This window comes from Mus pahari, chromosome X (assembly GCF_900095145.1).
Source record: "Mus pahari chromosome X, PAHARI_EIJ_v1.1, whole genome shotgun sequence".
NCBI classification, from domain to species: domain Eukaryota; kingdom Metazoa; phylum Chordata; class Mammalia; order Rodentia; family Muridae; genus Mus; species Mus pahari.
In genome coordinates this window covers 125,561,913-125,581,449 of record NC_034613.1, presented here as the reverse complement: position 1 = coordinate 125,581,449, position 19,537 = coordinate 125,561,913, and the positions used below count along the sequence as shown (strand labels likewise).

Genomic DNA, 19,537 nt, shown 5'->3' with positions numbered 1-19,537 from the left:
CAGAAATACTTTCTAAGGTTGTTTGATGATCAAAGCGCTTTTATCATCCAATGCTGACGTGATGAGAGGAAACTGGAGATATTTTGGAGTTCTTGGAACAACTTCAAAGAGTCATAGAACAGAATGTGGAGACCTCTTTTTCCAAGTTTGGAAGGCAGCAGTTTGGCTGAGACTCACTGTAAGGAGAGGCTTTCTTGAAAACATTTAAGGTCTTTTCCTACTTTGGGCTTCTAAAGGCTAGCAGAATGCAAGTTATGCCTTATTCTCAATAAGGTTCTCATTTTCCTCCCCAACCTGCCTTTTAGTATATTTGCACTGAAAGATGATTTTTGAGGTATTTGTAGGAAGTATCTCAGTCAGTTGCCTCCTAATCCTCCCAAGAGCTGTTTCTGTACATTTTGAAAGAAGTCCTATTATCCCCACCTCATGTTTTGTGTTTTGTTTTTGTTTTGCAGAACGAAAAGGCGAAGCACTCTGAGAGACTTGGGGGCAGGGGGAGGAGGCGCAGAGCTCAAGCGACTTCCAGTTAACCTGGTACCTCTTCACTAAGACTTTGGTACCCAAAGCAGAGGACCCTGGATTTAGCATCCTTCCTTGGATCCTCGGTTTTCTTTTAACAAACGTTGAGCACGTTCCAGCTTCCTCTGTGTGCGCGACACCTCCTAGCCACCAGCCCTGGGTTCCTTCCTACCATCTCCCTCGCCCCCCCTCCCACCCCCAGCCTGCGCATGCGTCCTAAGAACCCCCTCCACTCGCGGCCCAGGCTCCGAGTATTGTCGGGGGCTATTCTCTCTCCCAGGAACATGGCGGCGAGTCAGGGAGGCGGTGGGAACAGTGGGGGCGGCGGCTGCGGTGGAGGTGGAAGTGGCGGTGGTGGTGGCGCGGCTGGAGGAGGAGGTGGTGGTGGTGGAGGAGGAGGTGGCGGGGCCGGGGCGGGAGGAGGTGGCGGCTGTGGCGGGACCGTGGCGGTGCCCATCCCGGTACCGACTCTTTTCGGTCAGCCGTTCCCCAATGGGCCGCAGTGGCACCCGGGGAGCTTGCAGCCTCAGCACACAGTGAGGAGCCTGGACCGGGCCCTGGAGGAGGCGGGGAACTCTGGCATCTTGAGCCTCAGTGGCAGGAAACTCAGAGAGTTCCCGGGCAGCGGTTACGACCTGACGGACACCACCCAAGCAGGTGACAGGCTGGGGGGAGGGGAAGCGGGGCCTGGAAGGAGGATGGGGAGTGGGTGGCTGCGTGGCTGCCTTGTTGGAGTCTACTGGCCCGGCGCACAGAGGCGGCGGGAGTCCCGGAATCCTAGCAGCCTCCTGTGACTGCAAAGGGGCAATGCAGGCAGCGGGAAAGAGGGGCACCAGTAGCCCAGGGATGATGGAGAAGCTGACTGAGATGTTAGGGGCATTATTGTTAAAGAGAGTTGCGTGCCTACAGGCAGAGGGACTTATTGACACCTTCCTTAATGCACTTCTTGCAACTCTTGGTCTTATCGTTCCCCACCTCAACTGTGAGTAGGTGGGAGGCGGTGAGGGGGGACTTGAGAACAGACAATGCAGAATATCATAATCTCTACGTATTCCTTGAAGGCATCCATGCCTGCACGAATGGCATAGTCCTTTTCAGAGTCAGGCTTGCTGTCTGTGGTCTTATGGTGGATTTGTTTAATCGTCTTAGGGTATTTTTGTCTTCTTTCTCCTCATGTATGCCTTATAGAGTGGTTTCTATTTTATCTTATTTTATTTTTTCATTTTCCTGGTGTTGAGAGGTGATGGTGGCTAGATTAGTATTTGTTGTACTAGGAAATTAAATCATCAATCACTTAACTGTTTGGTTATTGAGTGAAAAGCAGTCCCGATTTGAATGATGTTAGTTTTAATTTTTGTAGCAGAAAACAAAAGAAATGGGCATTTTTGAGAAAAATTATTCCATTTCTTATGGAGTTGATGGTTAGTTGATTATCCTATACTCTGTGTTTGTCTTTGTTGCGGTTGGTATTTTTGTTGTTGTTACAAATTCGCTCTCCCTCTAAAACTGTGCATCTTATTTTTAGCTTTGTTTAGGTTTGCTGAAAGTTTTTTTTTTCTCGTGATCTTTAATTCTTTATTTATGTATCCCACATACTCTGCTGAAATGAATTATGCACCAAAATATTTGAACTGATGTCGTGATTTTGAAGCAACATAGTAAGTAAATTCATGCATAGTAGGAAATAGTAAACAACCTTATTTACAAACCAGACAATTTGAGTGCATTCAGTTTTTAGACATCAAATCAAGATGTGTGCACTGGCAGAGGATGGAAGAGGAAGAAAACCTTAAATTGAAGCTTCCTATTCAATAATCCTCTTAGGCATTAGCCTCAGGAATGCATAATCAAGACCTGATTTTGTATTTTGGAAAGCACATTTGAATGTTTACACCTTTACCAAGAACAGATTGCCCAAACAGCTCTATTCACATACTCATGGCAAGGTATTGGCAATATATGCTCCTTGGTGTGTTTTTACAAAAGCTTCAAGAAAAAATGGCTCCATGATGCATTATTGTAGGAATTGTTTTTCTGTTTTTTTTTTTTTTTTTTTTTTTTTTTTTTTTTTTTATAACCCATAATGGTTCCTTCCTTCTACCTGTAGGAAAAAGTTAAAGCATCTTAGCTGTCACTGTGTGGCCCCAGGTTAATTATTGCAACCTTATCTCTACAAAGGTTCCTACCTTCTGTTCCAACTAGGTCAGCTTACTGCCCCTCAAATGTATTTGTGTAATTTTGCTTCATCTTCATGCAAGGTTCTCAGTATGCAGGAGGTTTTCCAAGAAGCTGGTACCATAATCCATAGCAGTCTTCTGTTTCTTTGAATTCCTGGGCACTTATTGTCTTTACTACTTATTTGACATTTCTGGCTTTATTTTCCTTTTATGTTTGTGCCTTGTTCTCCCTGAGGATATGGGGAGCCACTTTAAAGGTATATACTCATTTAGTGTTACCATTCTATACGGCTTCCTCCTCCTTCCCCTCCTTCTTCTCCTCCTCCCCCTCCTCCTTCTCCTCCTACTTCTCCTCCTTCCCCCTCCCCTCCCCTCCCCGCTCCTCCTCTTCTTTGTATAGTGAGTTTCTCACAAACATGAGCATCATTTTATTCAGTTATAACCATTTGCTTTTAAGCCTTTGGTTGGTTTTCTGAGGCTAACTTCAACACAACCCAGAACCATATTTGTTCTTGGCAAAGCGTTGCTCCCCATATCTTTTTGTTGGTACTGGTGCTGAAGACTCAGGATTTTGCACATGGTATTGAAGCACTCTGCATCCATCTTAATCTTTACTAGTGTCTACCTTTTGGTGTGTGTATTTGTGTTTGTGCCAGTGCAAACATTTGCTACAGTGTGTATGAAACTGTGTAGGCATGAGCATGAAGGCCAGAGGTCAGCCTCAGGTGCAGTGCATTTTTTTTTCTTTGAGAGGGACTCTCACTGCTCTGAAGTGGTCAAGGAGGTAAGGCTGGCTGATTTGAGAGCACTGAGGACCCATTTCTCTTCCCTTCTCCAGCTCTGGGGTTTCAAAAAAACTGTGCCCAGCTTTTTTTCTTTTGTATATAGATGCTGGGGATTAAATTTAGATCCTCATGCTTGCCTGACAAACACCTGCTGATTAAGGTGTTTTCATTTGTGTGTTTTCCTTCTTTACTTTTTAATTCTCTTCCTGCATCCTCCTTTGTGTGTGATACTCCTGTGTGTAAACATTCCCTTATGGATGAAGACACATGAGTGCCATGGCCAGTGTGTGGTCATCAAAGATGTACCTTGCATATCCGTTCTTACCTTCTACCTAAAGATAGGGGTCTCCTGGACTCTGAGTATTCCTGACTAGCTGACCTATGATCTCCTAGGGCCTCTGCTGCCTTTCTTCTTATCTTCCTAAAGGAGTGCTGGGATTGCAAATACCTGAGTTACTGTGCCTGTCCTTTACATGGGTTCTGGGGATTTGGACTCCAACTGTCATTCTGTTGAAAGGACTTTACCCATTGTCATTTCCCCAGCTCCCCTTACCCACCCTTTTGAGACAGAGTCTCTGTATTTCCAGCTAGCACTGAATTTACTTTGTATCCCAGATTGGCCTTGAACTGGAGATAATTTGCCCAACTCAGTCTCACCTAATTACAGGCATAAGCAACCATCTGATAGTACTTTTCAAAATAACTTAGCTTTATTATAAGCTATAATGCATTTATGAGGTAGAATAGGCAGATTTTTCTCTTTCTGACTTTGGGTTATCTTTGCTTGATATTACACTTTCTAAACCCACCCACTTGCCTCCTAATTTCACTTTTATGAACATCCGAATAACATTCTAGTTTTTGTGTGTAGTACATTTTCATTATCTCCTCATGTGTAAGTGGATGCCAGTGTTCATTCCATTTCATCGTTATTGTAAATACAGGAGCAATAAATATCAATGTGCAACTCTACCTGGTATGGAGTCCTTTGAGGAGTCTAGCTGGGTTATATGGTCAGGGTTCTTTTGTTTTATTTTCTGAGGAAATTCCAAACTCCTCTCCATACCTATTGTAATAATATGAATTCTACCAGCAGTGAGTAAGGATTACTTCTCCCCATCCTCCCGCTATAACCCTGTGCTCTCTAACATTTGCTCCTAGATTTCTAGTCATTCTGACTATCATCTTAAAGTAATTTACTTTGCATTTATCCAATGACTACTGATGTTAAGTACTTTAAAAAATACATGCCATTTGTGTTTCTTCTTCTGAAAAATGTCTGTAGATTTAATTAGCCAATTTGTTAATTAGCAGTTTTATTTCCTAGCCTATTATGCGTGTGTGTGTGTGTGTGTGTGTGTGTATGTGTATTGCTGTTAGTATGGGTGTAGTTATAACATTTAGAAAGGCAACAGAGAGAATACAATTAGGTGATGAGGAAGGATGGGATAAAGGTAAAAGGACATGTGAATCATGAACAGGACGTAAAGACACTTTTTCTCTCCTGGTTTCAACTCTCTCTCATAGTTTTGTAAAATATTTTGTGGTATACAAGTGAAGAAAAATGTAATTGAAAGTAAAAGTGTAAAGCTCTGAGTGAAATTTTGTCTCTTCAGAATGACCATCCTGACTGTATAGCAGTTCACTGAGATGGGACTGGGCAAGTGTTTGAACCAGCTGTGTATATAAAAAAGTAAATGTTTTTATTAGTGAGTTAATTAGATCAAAGTTATTTTATTTAAAAATCAATGATGTGTTTTTTTTAAATATCAATAAAACATCAAATTAAAAATGAAAATAATGCCAGACATTTAATTTTTTTGTCTTTCAAATGTACGTTCTTTGTGAGACCATATCAACATCAGGTAGAGTAAAATAGATCCTGTGGTATTATCTTTTTCATTTCAATGAGATATAAGTATGTGAGTTACTTGTCATCTGTTTTGACAAGATTTATCCATGTATTATCTAGGAGCAATATTTGTGAATATAGATATGTTCATTTTATGTAAATGAAAGTAGGCACCTCAGATTTGAAGACAAATGGAGCATATATGAGGTTATACATGTACATGTACACAAACATGTACATCCAAGTAAATACCATCTTCTTTAAGATGACACTGCTTGATGTCACTATTACAGTGCATGTACAATGACTCTTGGTTAATGTTTCAGAACAAAAGTGATTATTTAGACAAGCATGAGGTGCTTTATTGGATGGAGGAAGGACTTGAAGAAATGAAAATAGCTAAGATACTATTCTACTAATTAAACAGTGGTTGAAACATGAGTTAAAAATAGCAGACATGCTACTCTGCTAATTAAGTGGTTACTAGAAAATGAGCTAAAGCCATATTGACTTAAGGGAAATCGACAAATTTCCAAAGAAGAAGGAAGGGAAGGCTTTCTTTTCTTTTTTTTTAACTCTCACTTATACATGCATAAGATGAAATATACCAGTGTTTCCTGCTCTGGCTAGACATTAAAATCACAAGGGATTTTTTTTTTTTCTGTAGCACAAGGCCTTACTCCAGACCAATTAAATTAGGGTCTCAGTGGCCAAGTTTCTTAAACAAAATCTTCCCAGGTGAATTCAATATGCTGTCAATGTTGTATAAATGTAAACACTTTCAGTATGAGTGAATGAACGTTCAGACAGAAGTTTAGTGATTAACCTAAGATTACTACTCGTCCAGAGGTTCAAAACCCAAACAAGGAAGTTTTTCAAGTTCTAGTGCAGAGTTAATATGTGTCTATATACTCTATGAAATGAGCTTACTAGGAACCTACGGTTAGTTTTTTTTTTTTCCTTTAGTTTTCTTAGTTATCCCAGCCGTATAGCTCATCCTTTTTGTAAACTTTACATAATGTCCTCAAATTATATAGCCATGAAGCCTTGTTGCCTCTAAAAGGCTTGCTAAGATGGAACATGGCAAGAAGACAGCTGCTGGCAGAGTGTGTCTTTGGTGTCTTTTTCCATTTTTCTCTGCATTTATGTCTGTTACTTGTGGACCCCTCCTGTCAGGTTTCATTTTTACCTCTGGCTTACTTTTCTCCTTTGCTGGGATAGAGCTCAATGCTACATGATTATGACAGCCTCTTCAGAAGATTCACATTTAAGAGGAGCTTGTAACTTTCTTGGGAAATTAGCTGATGGTTTGTCCTCATGACCTTTTTGAGTATATCCACATTCTCAACTCTTAGTAATAATAATAATAAACCTCTCACCCAAAATGGATATAAGAAGAAGTACCCGAAAATTTTTACTGTATTTTGAGAAAGACACTTATTCTCTTTGTAATCTCTCCTTTTGTGTGTGGCCTGCTTATAGACTTTGTATGAACTTTCTGGATACTATGATAATTTGTTGCCTTAAAATGAATTTATTGCACTGGGTAGAGGCGTTGCATACCTTTAATCCCAGCACTTGGGAAGTGGAGGCATGCAGCTATCAGAGTTTGAAGTTAGCCTGCTCTAAAAAGTGTGTTCTAGGACAGCCAGGGCTACACAGTGAAACCTTGTTTTGAAAAACCAAAAACCAACCAAACAAAAACAACAACAACAAAAAACCAAGAATTTATTGGTTACCCAAACTTATGTTGATCATTTTCACAGCTCCCCCTCCCCCTTGCTACAACCTAGTGGATGTGTTTGAGCCAGCTTGCAACCAGTCCCTCTGATGCATTATACAGTAACTTTTCTGAGCAGATGTCTGTAAAATAGATTTAGTAATTCTTTTGCCAGATTGTGCTGTGTCCCGCATAATCACATGTTTTCCTGTAAACCAGGAATTGACTCTAGGATTTCCTACATATGTTACCTCACCTCTTCAACTGTAGGATATGGTACATTGTATTTGACTATAAAATGGAGCCAGATAAAAACAACATCTGACTTGGTCTCATAGTTAAAGGTCTTGCTAGTGCATTCACTGGAACCAGTTTGTGATTTAATTTTTTGACCTGAATCAAGTATCTGCCTTTCTTTATGGAGTGTCTTCCTAAAAATGGAATGTGAAACACATTTTTCAGAGTTGACTCGTATTTTAATAGCTGTAGATTATATCTGAGTTGCTAAACCTTGAATGGATTTACTCTTGAAAAAGTCTATAGTGATCCCTTAATTTCTTTTACTTTTTCTGCAAGTTTGCAAAGTTAAATAAAATTTTACATTAAATTGGAATGTATAGTCATTGATAAACTAATTCAATTCGTACCTCTTCATATATAATGCATATTTTCCATTTTATCATATTAAATGTGCTTTTACATTGTTTGCTATTGGTAGAATACATAGTACTTCCTGTGTTTGAGGGCGTTTCTGTGATTGCTGTGGAGTATATAGCAAAGTATTGGTTAGGAATAGCACTGTGCAATATCCACTGGGAATGTTTTCTCCATATCATAGAACTATTAATAGAAATATATAGAAGTTACCTCTTGTGAAAGTACATACTTATTCAACTGCATGGCTATTATCATTTTCCATGTTATGCTATGTTTTATTTACTCACATAGCCTTTCATGCCTTTATGTTCGAAAACTTTAGAATAAAATAATTTCTATTAGAAGTTTAACTTTGGAGACATGTTCAATTATCTAGAAAGGAACCTAGCATGTATATAGATGTACATCTGCAATACCGGTCATCTGAAGGCTAAGAGAATAATGTATTATTTCTTCTTTTTTTGGGGGGATTATAATATAATTACATCTCTCCCTTCCCTATTCTCCTTCCAAATCCTCCTATGTACAACATTCTACTCTCCTTTAAATTGATGGCCTCCCTTTTCACAGTTATTATTATATGAATATGCACACACATATTCCTAAATATAACCTGTTTAGTCCATGTAATGTTGCATGGATGTGTGGGTATCTGTGTGTGGGTATGTGAATGTGTGAGTTAAGGGCAGTACTAACTATGGACTATGGATCCATCTTTCTATCCCCTAGGGAGTAGTATCTTGAACTTAAGGCTAAGTAAAAGTACATAAGGCATAAGGAAACAATGTCAAACCAAAAAAAAAAAAAACCTCCAGAAAAATTTGTATCTCAGTATTAGAAATGCATGCATGAAGGAAGCCTTGTGTTTGATTCTGGTGTAAGTAAACAAAGATAGGCTACATATGTGAAGTACAGTATAAATACACATAGAAATGTATAGTTGGGATACCCTATATTTGGATGGAAAGTATTGCTTAAAGTTTAAATTTTTATGTTTCAATTTAGATTAGTTATAATTAGTTAGGGTTCTCTAGAGGAGTAAAACTCATCTATATGGGTTATATATAATATTATATAGATATTATAACTATAACTAGCTATATGATTATTACTATGTATATACATATCTATCTATATCTGTCTGTATATCTATATCTTTCTATCTATCTATCTATCTATCTATCTATCTATCTATCAATCTATCTATCTATATCTGAGTGTATTGCAGGCTGTGTGTGGTCCAGCTAGTCTAACAGTGGCTGTCTACTAACAGAAAGTCCAAGAATCCAGTAGTTTTTTCAGTCCCTGAGGTGGATATCTCAGTTGATCTTCAGTATATGCCAGAATCCCAAGAAGTAAATTCCAATGCCAGTGAAGGAAAGAACTTGCCAGTGGGAGTGAGGGCAAGCAGGCAAAGAACAAGTACTTTCTTCTTCTATGTCCTTCATATAGACTGCCACCAGAAGATGTGGCCCAGATTTGATGTAGTTTGGGTCTTCCCACATCAAATAATTCAATCAAGAAAACTCTCAAAAATATACTCAGCCACTCAGACTTTAGTCATCCCAGAGGTAGTCATGTAAATGAACATCACACTTGGGATAGTTTATATGGCATTAGAAATAGGTGATCAAGACCACTGACAACAAAAGTAATGTTAGGTATACTTTTCACAAGAACTAAGTATTGAAGAGTTAATAGCATACTGACTTTCTGGGGCATAGTATTCAAACTCCAGTGAATTCATTGAAAATGGACATTCTCTCTGCTCAACCCAGTGCTCACTCTGAATGATACTGGGTGATGATGAACCTCATGCCTTGGAGATTCATTATCAGCATGGCACAGGAGATGAAATCTTGGCCTTGGGATGTAAGTCAGTTGATACAATGGCTGCTTAGCATTCAGAAAGCCCTAGTTCATTCCTCAGTACAACACAAACCAGTTATTGTAGTGCCTGCTTATAACCCCATCATTCAGAGAGGAAACATGAGGGTCTGAATTTCAAACCTCGAGCTGGCTTGACAGTGAATTGGAGGCCAGCTTCTGTTACAAGAGAACCAGTCTCAAAGTGGAAACAAACAAGCAAAGCAGAACAAGCAATGCCACTAAGAGAGTCAAATTATAACTGTTTCTCTATTTCCCCATGCTTGAGTGTGTTCAGATAATTAATGAAACATTGTAATACTCTCGTAGAATCAGTTCTCTGAAAATTTTAGAGATTTCTCTACATCTCCTTTATAGGACAAAAATCTACACCTTACACTCCAGAGTACCATTTAATGTATTGAAAGAAAATGGTATGGGGTAATTTTATAACAAGTCAACTTTAAGTGTCAATTTCAGCTTGTGCATTCAGTCTAGTAAAGGTCAAACTTTAACTAATTTTGGTTTGAACTCAGGACTTTGTACCGTTATTTTGTTTTTACCTTAATCCCAAACACTAAGTCTTTGTTTAATCCATTTCAAAGAGATTTAAATTTGTAGAATTTCACTTACATAAAACCAGTGTATGGATTATACTAGATAACAAGAAAATATAAAAGTTACTACAGTTAAAGAAAACATAGTAAAATATTGGGTTTCACTTTTTAAAGCTTTGAGACAAAGAATAAGAAAATGGGACTCTGAAATGTTTTCTTAAGACAGCTGACTGGTTTGAATGTGCTTTAGCAATCACTGACAATCATAGTTACACAATGCAAAGCATAGTTGAACAAGGACTGCAAACACGTCTGATTGTAACAATTTGGGGGTGGTACTGATAACGACATTTAGTAATCAGAGATGAGGGATGCTGCCAAGCATCTTTCAACGAAAAGAACAATCACCACAATGAAGAAAAAATGAAGATTTTTTTTCTTTCCCAAAGCATACATGGTAACTATCATTTCTAAACCTTTACTTTGAAGAAGGTTAAGTGTTGTAAGTGAAAACTGTGCATTTCCTGCTTAGAGGTTGGGATGACATTTGATTGGACTATAGGCACATCACAGGGAGCTTTAGAAAGAATACTTTGTCTCCATATTTGTTCCCGTGAGTATTTTGTGCCCCATTCTAAGAAGGACTGAAGCACCCACACTTTCGTCTTTCTTATTCTTGAGCTTCATGTGGTCTGTGAATTATATCTTGGGTATTCTGAGCTTTTGGGCTAATATCCACTTATCAGTGAGTGCATACTATATGCATTCTTTTATGATTGAGTTACCTCACTCAGGATGATAGGAGACAAAATGCAGAGCAGAGACTGAAGGAAAGGCCACCAGAGATTGTCCCACCTGAAGATTCATCCCATATATAGTCACCAATCCCTGACACTATTGTGGATGATAAGAAGTTGAGAGGTCCTGACAGAGCCTGACAAGTACAGATACTAGCAGCCAACCATTACACTGAGTGTGGGGTCCCCAATGAAGGAGTTAGAGAAAGGACTGAAGGACTTTTGGGGGACTATAACATCATAGGAAGAACAAGAATATCAACCAACCAGACCCCTCCCCAGAGTTCCCAGGGACTGAACCACTAACCAAGGAGTACACATGGTTCCAGCTGCATATGTAGCAGAGGATGGCCTTGTCAGGCATCAATGGGAGGAGAGGCCCTTGGTCCTATAAAGGCTCCATAGATGCCCCAGAGTAGGGGAATCTAGGGCGGGGAGACAGAAGTTTGTTGGTGGGTAGAGGAACACCCCCATAGAAGCAGGGGGCTCTGAGGGGGATAGGATGGGGGTTTCCTGGAGCTGGGAAACTGGGTAAGGGATACCACTTGAAATGTAAATAAATAAAAAAAAAATTTAAAAATAAGAATGCTTTGCCTTAGAAAGAGGATCACATAGAACCTTGAATATGGATATCTCAATATTGTCTCAAGCCTAGCTTAGCAGATGACAAGCTCTTGTTGCTGACTCTTCACTGTCTTGTCACTCAGATCAGGAATGTGGAGCTTGTTCCAGCTTCTTTTTTTTTTTCTCTCAGCTTCTCCATCAGTTAGAAATTGGTGCCTGTTCACCAGAGGCTTTTGAATAACTCTCCTTCCTGTCTGTCCTCACTGCCACTCTTAACTCTGGTTCTTCTCCTTGCCTGGAACTGGACCTGTCAAGAGTTTCTCACAGTTTCTCATCTGTCATCTTTGCTTCAACGTCATTTTTACTTCTCCACACTTGTTCGACTGTGCTTTGCATTGTGCAACTGTGATTGTCAGTGGTTGCTAAAACACATTCAAGCCAGTAAGTTGTGTCTTAACAAAACATTTCAAAGTCCCATTTTTTTATTCTTTGACTCAAAGGTTTAAAAAAAACCCCAAATTACATTTTGTTTTCCTTAGCTAGTAACTTTAATATTTAATATTTTTAATTTTTCTTTAATTACGTTTCTGAGATTCATCTGGTTTTTGTTTGTTTTTGGTGTGAAGTGCAATTCATTCTTTTGGGTCACTACATTACACTACACTCTGACTTTTGAGCTTCCCCTTTTATCCTGCAGACAATCGACCTGTAAACATTAAGCATATCTCTTGTACATATGGAAATCTTTCTTTTTTTTGTATACTTTGAAATGGAATTGCTAGGTTGTATATCAATCTTCAAATTGCTTTACAGTTTGTATATTCATGGAAATCTCGTGTGTGCGCGCGCGCGTGTGTAGGTGTGTGTGTGTGTGTGTGTGTGTGTGTGTGTGCGCGCGCGCTTCCTATACACAGACTAGAGATCAGGCTTGGATTGTGTGTCATGCTGGGTGAGATGTCTCCTGATGCTCCTCCATAGACATTTCTATGAGTGTTTACAAACATGAGTCCGATGTATTTAAATATTTTCTCATTTCAAACAGTATTTTTGGAAGTCTTTTCTAAACCTTTATTGATCTTTTGTAAATTTCACATCATGTACTCAATTCCACCCATCTCCCCATCCATTCATATCCACCCTTGCAACCTTCCCCCAAACGAAAACAAAACACTCAAATAAAAACCTCCTCACTGTGGAAGCTGCAGTGTGTCAGTATCATGGGGTACCGCACACTAAACCCTTTTGCTCAGATAGCTTTACTTGCAAATGCTCACTGCAATGAGTCATTAGTCTGGTTTGAGACCTCTGGCTTCTTTCTGCTATGCTGTCAGTACTAGATTCTCACCAGGACTCCTCTTGCATATCCTGATTTTGCCCTCTGACAAGGAGATTCTGCAGCTTTGGATCTCTAGGACCAGTCCCTTCACAGGCACTGCAACAGTCCATAGATGGGGTGGATGTTGGGGTGGACCACGGTGGGTGTGGGTGGTAGCCCACTCGCACCATGAGGATCAGCTTTCCATCACTGCCTCATTAGCTTACCCAAGGGGCGGGGCCAGCTCTCCTGTTCTCCTGCTCTTGGGGCTGACTCACCCTAGCCCCTGCCACCAGGATAAGCTCTACTGTGCTGTCCTAAAGGTGCAGGGTCCTCTACCCTGAGTGCCATAGCCAGCGGGGCCTGGGGCTGGCTGTCTTGCTCTCATGTCCTTGTGGCCAGCTCTCCTATCTGCTGCAGGTTACTGGGGTGAGAGGGTAAGGGAGGGCATCTCTCTTGAGCCCAGAACACCTCATGGCAGAAGAGAGTTCATGTTCTCAGGGAAGCCCACACCCCTGCACCCCATCTCCCCCACCCTGGCCCCTTCTAGTGTGCTGCCCAGGTGAGATGTGTTTGTGGGCGGGGCACTCTCCAGAGTACTGTAGCTGGTGAAGGGCGGGGCCATTTCTCCCCTGTGCCACAACCAGTGAGAGGTGGGGCCAGCCCTGTACTGTCCTTGGACACCAACATGGTCCCAGGCAGCAGCCCTCACAAAGGATATCAGGATGATGTTTGGTGGGAACATGGGCCATGGTTATAGACACAGACCTTTGCTGCTGTAGTTCCGCCAGCCCAGGCATGAACCCTAGTGGCAGAATGGGCTGAGACTTCACCATAGCTTCAGGTAGCAGTTAGCTGCTGGCTGCTAACATCAGGCTGTTCCTCACAATCTTGAGTTTTCAGTCCCACCTCTCTTTATTGTGCTCAAAACATTCTGCTTGTCTTTCTCTCTCATCTCTCTACCACATGCTTGCTTATTTAGTAGCACCCACCATTAGCAGGCCAAGCAGTACACAGCATTACACTGTTTGAGAATATCATAAATGCACATGATGTGTTTTGATATAATCCTTATCCCCCATCCCCTCCCGTTGAAGTTGTCTTTTTTCTCTCCCTACCACTTTACCTCCCAACTCTATGTACTTTGTTTTAATCCAGAATCCGTTTAGTGCTGTCTGAATATACTTGGGTATAGGACCATCTACTGGAGCATGGGTAATTCTCAGAGTCTGAATCTCTGAAGAAAACTCACACTTATTTTTGAATTATGATGCCTTTCATTTCTGTTTCTTACCTAGTTGTCATAAATATAAATTATGGTACAATATTTAGTAGATATAGTGAGAAAGGGCCTTTCTTGTCTGAGTTTGGAAGGGTAACATTTTTAGTGTTTTCCCAATAGATATGATATTAACTTTGGTATTTGAGCATAGTATTTATTAGGTATCTCAGTTAGGGTTTGCATTGCCGTGAAAAGACACCATGACCAAGGCAACTCTTATAAAAGAAAGCATTTAATTAGGGCTGGCTTACAGTTTCAGAGACTCAATTCCTTGTAGCCTCATACAGGGAGGATGGCGGCTTACAGGCAGACATGGTGCTGGAGAAATTGAGAGTTCTACATCAAGATCTGCAGGTAGCAGGAAGAGAGATAAACTAGGGCTCTTGAAATCTCAAAGGCCACACCAGATGACACACTTCTTCCAACAAGACTGCACCTACTCCACAAAGGTCATTTGTCCTAATTCTTCTAAGTAGTTCCACTCCTTGATAACTTAAGCATTCTCGTATATGAGCCTATGGTGGGCATTCTTATTCAAACCCCCAAACTGGATTTTGTAAAATGAGTTTTCTATGCATTGAGTTAATGTTTTTGTTCTTTATTGTATTTATATGGAATATTATACGGGTTTATTTTTATTAAGGAACTCATCTTGCTTTACTGAACTCCCATGCTTTTATTTAGTCTCAGAGTACCAAACTATGGTTTGCTTTTCAGAAGTATCCAACCAGCCATCTTTGCGTATTTCTTGGTCTGTAGTCACTCCCGGTCAGGCCTTTTAGTAAGCCTCCTTTTTTTATTTTTCTTTAAATTTATTTATTATTATTTTCTTTATTACATTTCAAATGCTATCCTGAAAGTTCCCNCTNCCCCCCCCCCCGCCCCTGCTCCCCTACCCACCTACTCCCACTACTTGGCCCTGGCCTTCCCCTGTGCTGGGTCATATAAAGTTTACAAGACCAAGGGGCCTCTCTTCCCAGTGATGGCTGATTAGGCCATCTTCTGCTACATATGCAGCTAGAGACTCCAGCTCAGGGGGTACTGGTTAGTTCATATTGTTGTTGCACCTACAGGGTTGCAGCCCCCTTCAGCTCCTTGGGTACTTTCTCTAGCTCCTCCATTGGGAGCCCTGTGTTCCATACAATAGCTGACTGTGAGCATCCACTTCTGTGTTTGCCAGGCACTGGCATAGCCTCACAAGAGGCTGCTATATCAGGGTCCCTTCAGCAGAATCTTGCTGGCATGTGCATTAGTATCTGGGTTTGGTGGCTGATGATGGGATGGATTCCCGGATGGGGTAGTAAGCCTCCTTTCTTTTCGTCCTTCACCTGCAGCAGTGAGAACTTCAGACGCCTTTTGTAATAGCTGTGATATTTTATTACAATTCCTAGATTTCCTCCATTGCACCATTTAATAACTTTAATATCGTTGGAGGCAGGATCTTGTTCTATAACTCAGGCTGATCTGGTACCTACTGTGTAGTCCAAGTTGGCCTTAAACTTCTAGTGCTTCTGCTTTGTTAGTGCTAGAATCAGGGCTGTGCTACCACACTGAGCTATATATAATTTGTTCCTTTGATTTAATCTTCTCCCATAAAGTACATCCTAGGCATTGTCTCTCCTCCCTCCACAATTCCCAGTGCCCCCTCCTCCACGATTCTCCTAGATCCATTGCTCCCTCGTTTGCTTGGGCCTACTAAAATGCTACTATGACTTAGGACAAAGAATGACACCAATAAATCTACAAAGCCTGGATGAAGGATATACATTTTTGGATCCATCCCATAAACAACCACCAAACCCAGACACTATTGCATATGCCAACAAGATTTTGCTGACAGGACCCTGATATAGCTATCTCTTGTGAGGCTTTGCCAGTGCCTGGCAAACACAGAAGTGGATGCTCACAGTCAGGTACCAGATGGAACACAGGGCCCCCAATGGAGGAGCTAGAGAAAGTACCCAAGAAACTGAAGGGGTCTGCAGCCTTATAGGAGGAACAACAATATGAACTAACCAGTACCTCCTGAGCTCGTGTCTCTAGCTGCATATGTAGCAGAAGATGGCCTAGTTGGTCATCAATTGGGAAGAGAGGCCCTTCGTCTTGCAAAGATTATATGCCCCCAGTACAGGGGAGTGCCAGGGCCAAGAAGTGGGAGTGAGTGGGAAGGGGAATAGGGTTGGGGGAGGGCATAAGGGACTTTCGGGGTAGCATTTAAATTGTAAATGAAGAAAATAGCTATTAAAATTGTTAAAAAAAGAAATTCAACCTTATTTTTTGTTTGTTTGTTTGTTTTATGAGTCAGGATCTTATGGTATAGCCTGGACTGCCTCGAAACTCATTCTGTGGCACAATCTATCCTCAGATGCACAGCAGTCCTTCTGCCTCAGCCTCCCAAATGCAAGGATTATAATTATGAGCCACTAAGACTGGCTAGGTCACAGACTCAGTCTTCAAAGTCATAATTACATTGACATGAGGACCAGGAAAACCTGAGAGAAGTGAGCACTTGTGATTTGTTTTAGAATTATTTCCTGTTTTCTTGTAGCATGCCGTGCTCTGCTTTTCTCTTCCTGCTTTGGCCAACTGTCCCTTCTTGCTGTGGGTGCAGTTCAGATCTATAGTCTCTAAGCTACAAATACTATCTGTAGGCAGAGTGAGGGTAGAGGTGCTCCAGAACAACAGCTCTTTGTGTTCATTGTGTCTTCTCTTCCTGCTTCATCAAAACCTAATAACTGAGGTTTACTCACCTTTCTTTATATAATTCTGTTGTCATGAATTTCATGTTTTGTTTGTTCTATAAACATAGGAATCAAGGCAAAAGCAACAGAGAAGATTCCTTACTATTGGTAGCCCTGAGTTACAGAGGCTTATAGCCTGGTCTTTTAAAGACTTCCGGTCTCATTTAGCTCTAAGCACAGAGAACTAGAGGCTTATGGCTTCAAAGTGTAAAAGCTCAATATTTATTGCTCTAGATTTTGGATGCATAGGCTTATTGCCCAGACTGTAGAGACTCAAAACCAGTGGCTAATGTTATAGATTACGAGTATGGGTATCTGAAATTTTGGAGCTTCAATTACTTAGTGACTTTTTCAAACTCTTCTAGCAGCCAGAGCTTTCAGTTCTTGAAGTTCAGCTCCTGTCTTTGATTCTCCACAGTTTCTTGTCTTCTCTATGCTCAACTTTTCTGCCTCTGCTTCTTGGCCATTCCTCACGTTCTCAATACTTCCATTATTCTTAGCTTCTTGCAAGTTTAGCCCTTGGTTTCTCTCTGGAACTCTTCACCAGTCGCCTAGTATTACATCTCTGAACTTTAAAGTATCCAGCTCAGAGTGCTTTGCCCATGATAAGGACCATTTATGGGAAACACCCAGCATTTTTTATGATCTTAACTGAGGTTTTAACGGGGTATATCATAAGAAAAGCCTTGGGCCTGACCCCACAAAATTGAAAAACTGCTTACTTATATAGCTAGGGCATGGATGTAGTGTACGTGCGGTTCAACTGTAATTATGTAAGCCACAGCATGGTTTCCCAGTCCCAGTTCTTAAGCTCACATAAAGACTGGTCAGAAGCCTTATATAGGAAGTAATGAGAAGTTTTTTGCTGATTCATTGGATAGGCATCCCTGGTAGGTTCTGAGTGAGAATAACATCAGGGTGAGCAGGGTCATCTAGAGTGTAACCAGATTGTCCTGTGTCGAGTCTGTTTTCAATCATCCAGATATCTTCCCACTCCTATCAGCTTCTGCCCTTTGGAATGAACTAAGTAACAGATTATTGACTGAGTTGGGTCCCAGATGAGGTGCCACTGCAGTCTTTTTCGCCTAGAAAATTTAGGAGGGAGATGGTGCTATGAAGTGATGTTTGGTGGGAAAGACTACAAATGAATAGGTTGTCTTATATTGGAGCTGGATATTAACACAAGAAAAGAAGGAAGATCTTAAGCAGGGGTATTCCCAAATATGTTTAGGCTGTTTTAGAATCCATGGAGAAGAAATAGTAAGTGGGTTGTTGATAATATTGGCTATCAGGGTTAGTTTAGATGAAAGTAAAACATTTTTTGAGATACAGGTGGCAGTGAAGTATTGAATAAAACATTATTAATATCTAAAATAGTGAAATGTTGTTTTATGAATAATATTATCAAAGAGAGTGTGTGGGTTAGTGATAGGATTAGGACAAGAGAAAGGTCACCAATAACCCTAAGATCTTAAATTATATCTTAAGAACCATCTGGCCTTGAGACAGGGACAATGAGAATTTTATACAGAAATTCAGCTGGGGCTAAAGAAAGTAACATTTAGGAATTTGTAGTAATGTGTTAAGTGTTCTCAAGGCTTTGAAACTTATATGGGGAATTGGGTAATTCTTTTTTTTTTATTATTATTATTTTCTTTATTTACATTTCAAATGCTATCCCGAAAGATTCCCATACCCCTCCCCCCACCTCTGTTCCCCTACCCACCCACTCCCACTACTTGGCCCAGGCCTTGCCTTGTGCTAGGTCATATGGAGTTTGGAAGACCAAAGTTGATGAAAATGGAAGGAATATGTGAGCCTCTGCCTGAGTTTGACGTGTTCCAAGCAGACAGGAATAGCTGACTAGTTATGAAATGGAAGATAGTGGACAGCAGAAACGATGGATGGTCCTGGTGAACTTCTGTTGTTTAGGGAACCATGTTTGTGAGGTTAAATAGAGTGCAGATCTAGTTTGGTCCCCAGTTTGTATATAGAATATTTTCCTAATAAATCAAGGAAGTCAAGATTAAGGAGTCATGGTTAAAGTACTGTTCTCCAAGAAAACATGATGAAAGAGGAGTGGCTATTGGTTGGGAAAATGCCATTAACTTCAACTATCAAGATAGAAACCAGATTGACACACCTTGAAAATTCATGGTCTGCATCTAAGAGAAAATGATACCCTTATTTGGATAGTGAACACTACACTGGGCTTAGGCAATTCAGTAATCTAAGATAGGGTTTCTTTTGACCCTGGCTTATTTCATTCAGTTTGCTGCAGGAAGCCCAAAAGATCCTTCATTGTAGAAGCATCACCCCCCCCCCCCTTGAGCCTTAGGTTAGATTTTGGTTGAGTTCAGACACTCTCTTCGTGTGTGTGTGTGTGTGTGTGTGTGTGTGTGTGTGTGTGTAAGAGAGAGAGAGAGAGAGAGAGAGAGAGAGACAGAGACAGACAGAGACAGAGACAGAGAATGTTGTTCTTCCTGTGTCTGACCTGTTTACAAGTTTGTCTAGATAGACTAGATGGGAGCTTCTTTTGGGAGGCAAATTTGACTGCAATGACCAGGCAGACTGTATCTAAAACAGAAACTAAAGGACACCTCTCAAAGGCCCCACTAATAGCGAGGCAAGGGGTTGACAGACTTGTTTTTTCATTTGGATCTTAGGGACTTAATCTTTTCCTTTTTTTTCTCATGAGCTTGCTG

At 40.7% G+C, this 19,537-nt stretch overlaps 1 protein-coding gene across 3 annotated transcripts in view; it reads left to right on the top strand.

The window, feature by feature from the left end:
* The first annotated feature begins 785 nt into the window (after positions 1 to 785).
* Positions 786 to 19,537, top strand: part of Lrch2 (leucine rich repeats and calponin homology domain containing 2) — an 81,193-nt gene continuing 62,441 nt past the window's right edge. For 2 of the 3 annotated variants that reach the window (XM_021187973.2, XM_029534409.1), the window contains exon 1: positions 804 to 1,176. In XM_021187973.2, coding sequence (XP_021043632.1) covers positions 804 to 1,176 — 373 coding nt within the window. Of the gene's footprint in view, positions 1,177 to 19,537 lie in introns of all 3 variants that reach the window. The other variant, XM_021187974.2, reaches the window with a different exon arrangement.